General features: G+C 47.2%; 1 protein-coding gene across 1 annotated transcript; it reads right to left on the bottom strand.

Moving 5' to 3' along the window:
* Positions 1-616: 616 nt before the first annotated feature.
* ALAD (aminolevulinate dehydratase) lies at positions 617-11,935 on the bottom strand. Its single transcript, XM_083161193.1, has 12 exons — positions 11,801-11,935; positions 8,848-8,976; positions 8,714-8,764; positions 7,289-7,385; positions 6,940-7,075; positions 6,540-6,623; positions 6,363-6,451; positions 6,106-6,161; positions 5,751-5,838; positions 3,233-3,319; positions 3,006-3,135; positions 617-2,624 (listed from the first exon to the last, which is right to left on the bottom strand). The coding sequence occupies exons 2-12, from the start codon at positions 8,958-8,960 to the stop codon at positions 2,563-2,565; spliced, it is 993 nt and encodes a 330-aa protein (XP_083017319.1). The 5' UTR covers positions 8,961-8,976; positions 11,801-11,935; the 3' UTR covers positions 617-2,562.
* Between the last annotated feature and the right edge of the window lie 202 nt (positions 11,936-12,137).

The following is a 12,137-nucleotide window of genomic DNA, read 5'->3' on the forward strand; positions in this document are numbered from 1 at the left end:
GGTTCTCAAACTCGGTCCTCAGGACCCCACACAGTTCATGTTTTCCAGCTCACCTGACAGGTGCACTCATTACTGACCAACACATTTTAGAAGATCCACAGGTGGAGGTAACTATTTCACTTGTGATTCTGTGAGGAGACCTGCAAAACCTGCACCGTGTGGGGTCATGATGAGGACCGAGTTTGAGAACCTGTGCTCTAGTCTAGACTAATCAGCCATGAAATGTTTCCAGGTCAGGCCAATGACTTACAATACATACAGCCCTCCCTTCAGGTGTATTCCCTGCACCAATGCCAGATGCTATGCACCAGCTGTCATAGCTGTTACAGAACTAGTTCCCAACCCGTCCAAATGACGGCGCAACATAGCACTAATGTCAGCCATGGCTGCTGTGCGTGGCCGAATGGGGCAACGCTTAAGTTGGTCCTTTGGGCGCCATCTAGTGGAAAAAACCTTGACCCCCCCATAGAGGTGAGGCGCAGCATTTACCTTGTATTATATCAGAAAAATGTACATTATAGAACAGAAATGACCAACAGACAAGGTGAACATACAAACTCTGCACTCATGCAATGCCATTACAAAGTATAAAACATGGAAATAAAAATGCAGAAAATACAGAATATAAACAGCTTAATTTATTTTGGACTAATTTATACAACAACTGTGCGGCTCATACATACAGGATATAGGGTCTCAATGCAGTGACACACCGTGTCCGTATAGCATTAGATCATACATGTGCGGTCCCAGCGTGACCAGTGCTTTATCCATCTATGAAGGTGGTGGCAGTCAGCTTTCATATAAAAGTTACTACTTGGTACAAGACTCACAGCGGCTTCTATATTCCGGACAAGCCTTCCCGCGCCCACTTTATCCATTTACCAAATTGGTTTTTATTTTATGAACTAGATCTAAACGTTAAAAACTAAAAATGGCGCTTAGCGCTCAGTAATGTTTAAAACGAAAAAAAAAAAAAAAACCCCAGGGAACCACCATGACAAACCTTTGGGAGCCATTGCGGTCGGCTGGCTAAGAACACTTTGGAATGAGACATATTTATAGAAAATAGATAAAAACACACAAAACAGTTTTTAAAATAAAACTTAAATCCACAAGTTAGGGTGACATCACTAGAGACAGTGGGGCAGATGTATCAAGACTTAACAAGAGATAAACGTCCAGCCAATCACCTGCTAACTGCCATGTTACAGGCTGTGTTTGAAAAAAGTCAGTAAGGAGGTGATTGGCTGGATGTTTATCTCTCTTTATCACACTTGGATTTATCTCTTGTTAAGGCTTAATACATCTTCCCCAGTGCTACTTTATCTTCATGCGAGTGCCGTGTGTCTGGTAAACCCTGATCAGTCAACGGGCAACAATTTTCATGTCAACTCTGAATACAGAGAACAGAGGCTTCCATAGGTCAGTATAAAATATTAGTTACAAATATAGCACAGTTGTAAAGCGTTGTGAAATCCACCCGGACCTCAGCGGACCACAAAACCTAAAATACAAGTTGCAGATATCCATTGCGGACTTCTGGGATTTGGTAACCAGGTCAGTGAGGTGGGGGTGGAGGTGTGGTAGTCCACAACTGTTTGCATTGTACAGAAGGTTGCAGGGGCCACTATGATGTGTCAACCTAGGCCATGTCAACATCATGATCCACACCCTAAAACAACAACTAACTTTTGATCTTTTATGAAGGAGTCTCTTCATAGAGGACTTTATAATCGCTGACCAGCTGGACCACCAATTTCAATCATATGGTTTTTCAAAGACAAACTTGCTGCACAGGATATTCTCCTCCATAGCGTTTATTGGCTCAGGAATTTCATCACTGTAGCCTGAGATGTTGTAGCCTGAGGCGGCCATGTTGCCCATGGAAGTGATGCATGCTGGGATGCCAGGAGGATTCAGACGAAGCGGCATAAAATAAAATTGTCATTCCACTGTGGGGACCAGTAACATCTTGCAATTAAGTCAACTACATCATGTAGGGCTGCACGGACTAGGAACTGGGCCATTTAATTGGCAGAGCTGGTTCTCCAGATCACCAGACATAGGAAACAGGAAGTGAAGGATATCCCTAAGAACAAGGGTATCGAACCCAATACTTCAGCCAGGTGCTGTGGGAGCAAGAGGGGGAGGGAGATGGAGGGAAAGTGTGTGTTTTGGGGGGGGGGGGGGGGGGGGGATCTGTCACCAGCTGTTTTATAACTACAACGGCCCCAGACAAATATGTTAAAAGGGTTTATTAAATCAAGAGCACAGTGAAAGGTAAAAGAATAAAAATATTGGCAAACCACAGTCTGCACACTAAGAAACATAACACGTCTCTAGAATAAAACATGAATAAGTTACTGCCTAACTATCTGTTACACGAGAACAAGGGGCCATTATTACTCCTCAATGTCTTGTGGCCAGCATGGGAGGGTCACTACACCTACTGTTTGTTACAAACAGCAGCATTAAATCCCAATTTGGCAACTTGAACCTAGTGACAGAGCAGCCGTGGTCCCGAGCGCAGCAGAGAACGTGTCCGATTCCAGGGTCCGGCTACAATTCTTTTATCCACTTGAGGAGCTGGGGAACGTAATAGGTTATGATGATGTCAGCACCTGCAGGGAAGGATGGGAGTGTCGCATTTATTCATGGCAAGAAATGAGGACACGCATGAAATAAACTGAAGCACAGGAAAAAGGTTTACTCCTATTTACAGTAGGTCACAGGTTGCTATGGGTTACTGCAACTTTATTGTGGTACTCAAACCTGTTGTAGAACAGATGTGTGAGGAAGATGGAGAGAATTTAAATTGGTCAAGCCAAAAGGTAAAAGGTTCTCGGTAGGCCGTGTGATCCAGTCATAAAGCCATGTTGGCATTTGTGTGATGTGTAGAAAGAGAACACGTCAGTTTTGTGTGAACTGTGTAGAGTGGGGGCAGACGCATATACCCCGTATCAAATGACACCTAAGGAACTTGAAACCACTGCTGCACTCACCGGCTCTCCGGAATCCGGTCATGGACTCCAGTACCGCAACCTTAAGGTCAAAGGCTCCTGCTTGTGCGCCGTGCCAGAGCATGGCGTATTCTCCTGACACGTGGTACACAGCCAGTGGGAGGTCCGGGTGCTGGAACACAGACCGGGATACATAGTTACACAGATGATCAGTGTCTGGCACCCACTTCCATAGTTACTCCTTATAGAGTGCAAGTTCCCACACTCACCTTGTCCTTCACTTCTCTCACAAGGTCCAAATAAGGCATTCCTGGCTTTACCATAAGCATGTCTGCTCCTTCACGTACATCCCGGTCCTGCCCAGACAAGACAGGACACAAAGGCAGATTGTGATATATGTCCTGGTCAATAATGACCACACATTATACATAAACATGTTACACAAGTCATTCAGCCTCGCTTGTACACAACCGTATTACACCCTCCTTCAGCCTCGCTTGTACACAACCGTATTACACCCTCCTTCAGCCTCGCTTGTACACAAACGTATTACACCCTCCTTCAGCCTCGCTTGTACACAAACATATTACACCCTCCTTCAGCCTCGCTTGTACAAACATATTACACCCTCCTTCAGCCTCGCTTATACACAAACGTATTCCACCCTCCTTCAGCCTCGCTTGTACACAACCGTATTCCACCCTCCTTCAGCCTCGCTCGTACACAAACATATTACACCCTCCTTCAGCCTTGCTCGTACACAACCGTATTACACCCTCCTTCAGCCTCGCTCGTACACAACCGTATTACACCCTCCTTCGGCCTCGCTTGTACACAAACGTATTACACCCTCCTTCAGCCTCGCTCATATACAAACATATTACACCCACCTTCAGCCTCGCTTGTACACAAACATATTACACCCTCCTTCAGCCTCGCTCATATACAAACATATTACACCCTCCTTCAGCCTCGCTTGTACACAACCATATTCCACCCTCCTTCAGCCTCGCTTGTACACAAATTTATTACACCCTCCTTCAGCCTCGCTTATACACAAACGTATTACGCCCTCCTTCAGCCTCGCTTGTACACAAACGTATTACACCCTCCTTCAGCCTCGCTTGTACACAACCGTATTACACCCTCCTTCAGCCTCGCTTGTACACAAACATATTACACCCTCCTTCAGCCTCGCTTGTACACAAACATATTACACCCTCCTTCGGCCTCGCTTGTACACAAACGTATTACACCCTCCTTCAGCCTCGCTCATATACAAACATATTACACCCTCCTTCAGCCTCGCTTGTACACAACCATATTCCACCCTCCTTCAGCCTCGCTTGTACACAAATTTATTACACCCTCCTTCAGCCTCGCTTATACACAAACGTATTACGCCCTCCTTCAGCCTCGCTTGTACACAACCCTATTACACCCTCCTTCAGCCTCGCTTGTACACAAACATATTACACCCTCCTTCAGCCTCGCTTATACACAAACGTATTACACCCTCCTTCAGCCTCGCTCGTACACAAACATATTACACCCTCCTTCAGCCTCGCTCGTACACAACCGTATTACACCCTCCTTCAGCCTCGCTCGTACACAACCGTATTACACCCTCCTTCGGCCTCGCTTGTACACAAACGTATTACACCCTCCTTCAGCCTCGCTCATATACAAACATATTACACCCTCCTTCAGCCTCGCTTGTACACAACCATATTCCACCCTCCTTCAGCCTCGCTTGTACACAACCGTATTCCACCCTCCTTCAGCCTCGCTTGTACACAACCGTATTCCACCCTCCTTCAGCCTCGCTTGTACACAACCGTATTCCACCCTCCTTCAGCCTCGCTTGTACACAACCGTATTCCACCCTCCTTCAGCCTCGCTCGTACACAAACATATTACACCCTCCTTCAGCCTCGCTCGTACACAACCGTATTACACCCTCCTTCAGCCTCGCTCGTACACAACCGTATTACACCCTCCTTCGGCCTCGCTCATATACAAACATATTACACCCTCCTTCAGCCTCGCTCATATACAAACATATTACACCCTCCTTCAGCCTCGCTTGTACACAAACGTATTACACCCTCCTTCAGCCTCGTTTATACACAACCGTATTACACCCTCCTTCAGCCTCGCTCATATACAAACATATTACACCCTCCTTCAGCCTCGCTTGTACACAAACATATTACACCCTCCTTCAGCCTCGCTCGTACACAAACATATTACACCCTCCTTCAGCCTCGCTCGTACACAACCGTATTACACCCTCCTTCGGCCTCGCTTGTACACAAATTTATTACACCCTCCTTCAGCCTCGCTTATACACAAACGTATTACACCCTCCTTCAGCCTCGCTTGTACACAAACGTATTACACCCTCCTTCAGCCTCGCTTGTACACAACCGTATTACACCCTCCTTCAGCCTCGCTTGTACACAACCGTATTACACCCTCCTTCAGCCTCGCTTGTACACAACCGTATTACACCCTCCTTCAGCCTCGCTTGTACACAACCGTATTACACCCTCCTTCAGCCTCGCTTGTACATAAACACATATTATACCCACTGCTTCAGCCTCGCTTATATATATAACATAAATTAAACTTACTGGCATGCACTCCTTCACTTTCACTCAAACATATATAAATCCAAGGCTTTATTTCAGAACCCCGTGCAATGGGCATAAAACCCCTGGCAAGCTGCTTGCATAAGGTTATTAAATAAGCCCCAGAGACCTGAAGAGGTTAATGGCTCCTTACCACCGCCCTGCTGGCCAGTCCTCTTGCACCTGGAGGCAGCTGGTAACATTTCCGATCTCCAAACGCAGGTTTGGACTGCGCCGCGTCTCTTTAAAATGAAACATGAAAATTGATATTAAGCCTTTGTTCCAGCCTCCCCTCAAGTAAAGACAGTCGACGCCTCAACGCTGACTGAGACATACGCAGTGTATCTAGAAGTAGTATTATCTCCGTTATAAACACAGCAGAAGTATGCACTCAGCAGAAGAGCGCAGCTCTGACTGCTGACCCCTCTGTGACCTTGACAACTTGAAATCAAGATGGCTGCTCGCACGTCTTCCCTGACAGGACACACAGCTCCTTGCATCGCACTCACCTGAACGGGCCGTAGAAACAGGAGGCAAACTTGGCACTGTAGCTCATCACCGACACCTGGGCATGAACAAGGACAGTGGATGATACAAGCGGCTTCATTTATGTCTTTATTGTTTTTTTGGATTAAAAATGTCCCATTAATACATTTTGGGTTGGCATCCGTTTAGCGGAACATACACGCGTGAGTGTGTCATAGCCGCCGGACGCCCCGCTCCCCATCAGCGGGACTGTGGCAGGTTGCACAGGAATGAGCCTCACCTTGTTTCCCAGGTCATTGGATATCAAAGCCTTCTTAATGGCGCCAATCCTGCCGTCCATCATGTCAGACGGCGCCACCACATGGCATCCTGTGACGGGGAACAGCGGATTAAGGGTCTGAGGGATACATACAACATAAGAGTAAGAGGAGATCCCCCAAAAAAGTGGCCAAATTACCTGCACGGGCGTATGCCAATGCCACCTCTGCCAGCCGCTGGCAGCTGGTCTCGTTCTGTATGCTGCCATCTTCTCGCAGAATCCCTGGGGAAGTACAAATACCAGACAGTCTATAGTACACGTACCAAGCGTTCCCATAACCCCTCAGATGGTAATCTAACGGTACCCAGTTTCCTGTCACTTTACATAATAGGATTTGGGGATCCCCAATATGCGTAGCTGAGGATATTAATGTGAGCGGGGAGCTCTACATCCCCCTCTACGCGCCCTTTAGGTCTATCTCCCTGGTCGGGACGAGCGTACTACCCACTGGCAGCACAGATGTGTCCTTTCCTACCGTAGCTTCAGTGGCGCCAAATATCCCGTGAAACACTGCCGCGTGCAGACCGAGGACACTTACCGCAGTGCCCGTGGGACGTATAGGGACACAGACACACGTCACAGGCAATCAGCAGCTGGGGAAAGAGGGAGCGGATCTTCCGAATAGCCAGGACCGCCGGAGTATCATCGGAGTCCGCCGCCGAGCCTCTGTCATCCTGGGTGAAGAATAGCCGGAGTTAGCGCCATAAACCCAGAAGTCACATGACAGGCGGTCTGCGGTACACCACCTTTAATTCAGGCTTTAACTAGAAGCCTGGTCATTGGATGTGCAAGCGATGGGAGGAGGGTGCACAATGTGTTTCTTTGCCCAGATTTTAAGTAATAATTAAACCACACATACAGCCGGTCTCTGTCCTCACTCCAGTTACCTTTGTGACCTTGCTGGGGACTCCAAAGATCAGCACGCACTTCAGGCCATCCTCCACCAGGGGGCGCAGCAGCTGTTCCAGCTTGTTCACTCCATGCCTGCAGATAGCAAATGACTGGGTCAGTGGTGTTGTATATGGTGGTATATAATACACACACACACACAGAAGAATTAGCACACTGAATTACTGCAGTATCTGGGCTGTGGCCACGTATCAGGCCCAGACAGCAGAGGTCCTGGCTTCATGAGTCTTATCTGCCGTGTGACAGAGGGAGGAGGTCCCGCTCGCTGCGCCCGGTCAGCAGATAGCAGAACAGAGGAGAACCGTGTGTAAGTGACAATGTAAGGAGATTTCTGTTAAGGCCCCCAAACACTAGAACAATTTTTTGTCTAATTGTCAGATTTCCAACTGATCATCCTATATATCGGCCGAATTTTTTTTGCCGATAGTCGGCAAAAATCGGCCGATAGGTCGGAAATCAGCCAAAAAAAATCATTCTAGTGTGTGGCCATACATTACAATGACCTGCAAGCAATGCAAATTGCATATTGTTCGTATGATCGATCAAACAGCGATTGTATGTGCCATCAGACAGTGTTTATTGATAGCTGAGCTTACAGTCTACATGGTACCCAGTGTAGCAGAAGGTGTGACATCATCAGTGGCAGTACGGATGGTGTAATGGTTAGCATTACTGCCTCACAGCACTGAGGTCATGGGTTCAATACCCACCATAACCCTAACTGTGCGGAGTTTGTATATTCTCCCCGTACTTGCGTGGGTTTCCTCCGGGTACTCCGGTTTCCTCCCACAATCCAAAAATATACTGCTAGGCTAATTTGGCTCCCAACAAAAAAATTAACCATAGAATGTCTGTGTGTGCGTGTACATGTGGTAGGGAATATAGATTGTAAGCTCCACTGGGGCAGGGACTGATGTGAATGGTCAAATATTCTCTGTAAAGCGCTGCGGAATCTGTGTGCGCTATATAAGAAACTGCTAATAAATAAATAAATAATAAATCAGTCTGTATGACACAGCGGCAGAGAAAGGTTTGGCACTTACGCCTCTGATGCCAGCCGACCCCCATAACAGTGTTTTACCGTGAGCAAATGGGGCAATGCCACCCAGTCTCTACGCTGCCACTCCTGGTATACACCTGGCACCTGTGTCGCGGTTTCCTACCGGGGTAAACCTGGGCCTGATACTAATATCACACAGCTGGGCTCAGCATATACGTGGGATTGTGTCATTTTGCACATGCGTTTGGGACGTAATATGCATCCAATTCTACACAAGCCCCACAGATATGACACCAGTGTCGGGGAGACGAGTGCATTACACCTGTGCCTAAGCAGGGATAGGATCAGGTAGCACGGCTCAGCAGGCCATTCCCACCGTCGGTCCCAGGATTACGCCGCTCACCTGGCCTGTCCGGGCAGACTGTGGATCGGTTCAACGGCATCAGCGTCGTCCCTGCAAGGCGAAAATGAGACGTAAGATGGAGTGAAATCAGCAACAGCTTGTCCGATAGTGCCATTGGGGGGGGGGGCACTCACGTGATGAAGATGGGGTACATGAGATTGGTGGCGTGGAGGCTGGTGGCAGAGGCTTGCCAGGCCCGCAGGACAGGGTGGAAGTAGCCACTGTGTAATATGCCATCTGCCTGCATCTTGTCCGTATGGCAGCTGTGTAGGACAGAGAGAGATGTGAGAAAGCGGAAGCCATTTTGCATTCGGTGACCCTTATAAAATGGCGGCTCTGCCACGGGAACCACCACAGACTATCTACCGCTTGTAGATTCTCACTTTCCACCATTTTGAAAAGCTTAATACCCCCCCAAAAGGCCCACACACGACCATTTTAAATCTGCCCACTTATAGATACACCACATCCCTTTCAGGTCCAATAACTTGGGCAGGCAGGGGGAAATTGACGGCTCCATTTGTGAGAACAGCAGTGGGTTCCCGCCATTTAGGGGAGGGAAGAGGCCGGGATCACCGTTGTTGCACGTAGATTTCCCGGTCTCTGCAGTGGGCAGTTTTTGCATCCTCGTGGGGGCCACAAGCCACCCGATGGTGCCAGAAAAGATCCGATAGTTAGACAAGGTGCACACGGGTAAGGAGTGACGCCCCTGCTGCATCGCCATATTGGCGCTATCGCTGCAGCTTTCATGTAAGTAGTAATAGCACCACCAGCCACATCTGTGGTTGTGAATCCAGTTGATTTGTAGAAATGCAATAGACAGTATTGTGTATTCGGGTGTGTAATAAACGTACAAAAAGCCCCAGCATGTTACTTTTTTGCAGGGACCCCCCCTAGGGCTCTATATGGGGGATTCAGTTGTACCCTCATGCAAATGGAACCTTCAGATTGTCCAAGCTATCCTGGTGCTTTTACGTGTCTTTGTCTATCGTTTTGCCTTTTTCCCCCTCTATAAATAACTGGTAATAAAAAAAAATTGCCCTTGGAGCGACACAGATCAGCTCTGGCATTGGGGAAAGCTGCAACCAAGAAGCAGCTTCTGCCATATCTAAGGGCTATATCAAAAAATGAAACAATGCAGCGGACAGGATATAACAGCAAGAAGGAAACTCTAAATCGTTTATAAGAGTTGCAGGAAAGAACATCCAAAGCAATATATATTAAATTGGTCTGGAAGTACATAATTACTTTAAGCCTTTTTTTTTTTTTAGTTTATCCATGTGAATAACAGCATAAAAAAAAGGAGTATAAACAGTATATTTAGCAGCTATAACAGCAGATTCCAGGACACATCAATGACCCTGAATCCTCTGATCACAAGACAAAAGAGAATATTTGGGGTTCATCAGGCGTGCAAGGCCAAATAACACAACTTATGTAAAAGATCTGTGGGAACACAATGTTGTTATCTGCCAGTCCCGGCACAACAGGACTGATCAGTCGGACAGAGATAGGTCCCATGACTGTGAGCTGGGCTCGGACAGTTGGCAGCACGGCCACCAGTGGTCCGAAATATCTGTCGCAATAGGGGTGGGATCGGGTGGGTGCACGGTGACGGCCAAAAGAGGTTACTCACGGTCTGGTGGGCTCAGATAAGAGAAGCGCTGAGTGTGAGGGAACCACATTGGAGGATAAGAGAGTAGATGGCTATTATTTATATAGCTTACACATATTCAGTAGTGTTGTACAGAGAATATATCAGCCAGTCACTTCAGTCCCTGCCCCAGTGGAGCTTAGAAGCTATGAGGGACAGAATTTTCTGCCCTATAGAAGAAAGTGTTAATAATTAAAATATGAGGAGGATTCAATGCAATGTGCCCTTCTGTAATGGCATCGCCACCATTGGCATAGCAGGTCTCCCTCACACCCCATTGAGAAGCGGGGGAGAATTTGGGGAGCTGGCACTACCATATATGGCAGGTATGTGGGCAGCTGGGCATATCCCCCTGACTTCTCCCCTCTATTCCCAACCACATGAAGATATACAGTAGGGTGATTAACCGAACAGTATGTTTCTGGAGTGTCAGAGGAAACGGAAGCTCCCGGCCTTACCCACGTGAACATGGGGAGAACATACAAACTCTGCACAGATTGATCATGACTGGTTATGTGGCTTGATGTGATGGCAGGCATGCGCATTAGGGAGCTGGGCAGAGGACTCTGCTGGCACGCAGAAGCCGTAACTGCCAACATTACTCTCACGAAAATGATTGGACCTTGAACATTCCCCCAGCACAGACGCGATGCCCGGGTACTTTGCTCCCGTCACCAGGGCAGGACGGGACAGTAAACACAAACCAAGTCGGACTGACTGCAGCCCTGGAGATTCATAATGCACCAATACATACACAATGTATATAGGAGTAGTCAGGGGAGCTTACAATCTAACATACTATTGCTAATCGGACGATTGTAATGACCATTTTTATGTGTGTTAGCGGAAGACGGCAGATGCACTACACAGAGCACCGCGGTACTAGGACTGGGGGCATATTCACTCAAAGTTGATTTCAGATCGATGTTGGGCTTCAAGGACTAAACCACACATTTACTATCAGATGATTATACATAGTAATAATGTGCGGTTTAGCCCTGGAAGGCCAACATCGATTAATACTCATATACACCTGTGCAAGCTGATTGCTGGCTATTCTCCACATTAGCCAGCAGTACACTGAGCTGACACACACACACAAAAATATATACAGAGATTACTATTTAGGGGTGCCCCTACTGTCAGCCCCTGGACCCCTTACAATACTACAACTGTCAGTGTAATGTTAAGGGTTAAGAATTACAAAAAGGAAATCTGAAAACATGTCCCTGCTCAGAGACAGCAGATATTTGTGGGATGGGCTGTGCATATCCACCTCACCGACTTGTAACTACATACTGCAAGTGCAACATTGTCTACGGTATATAGTTACAGAATATAATATTATATAATTATAATATATTAACTCCAGCAAAGCTGCACATACGTGTCATACATACAATGTAAAAAAACAAGCTACATGCATAACTCACCCTGTCCCTGCTGTTATGTATGTGAGTGCTGATCAACGTCCTCTGAGTCTGCAGTCTTGCTCTCACTCACGTTGCTCATGGTGCAACCAGGAAATGCTCCCAGCACCGCCCCCTCATTACCATGCAACACCCTGCTGCTCACTGTTCCCGACAGGGGGACACCTAGTGGTCAGTTTTGAGTACAGCAGCTTCACACAGAATTACTCATATAAAATAATATTTATTTATTACCAGTTTCTTATATAGCGCACACATATTCCGCAGCGCTTTACAGAGAATATTTGAACATTCACATCAGTCCCTGCCCCAGTGGAGCTTACAATCTATATTCCCTACC

This window comes from Crinia signifera, chromosome 9, assembly GCF_055691185.1.
Source record: "Crinia signifera chromosome 9, ASM5569118v1, whole genome shotgun sequence".
NCBI lineage: Eukaryota > Metazoa > Chordata > Amphibia > Anura > Myobatrachidae > Crinia > Crinia signifera.

Excerpts from the sequence above, each read along its gene's own strand:
- ALAD (XM_083161193.1), bottom strand. The coding sequence starts at position 8,960 with ATGCAGGCAGATGGCATATTACACAGTGGCTACTTCCACCCTGTCCTG. Across the intron at positions 6,624-6,939 it reads TACGTCCCACGGGCACTGCG|GGATTCTGCGAGAAGATGGC; the intron begins GTAAGTGTCCTC and ends GTACTTCCCCAG. Across the intron at positions 3,320-5,750 it reads GACTGGCCAGCAGGGCGGTG|GACCGGGATGTACGTGAAGG; the intron begins GTAAGGAGCCAT and ends TTGTCTGGGCAG.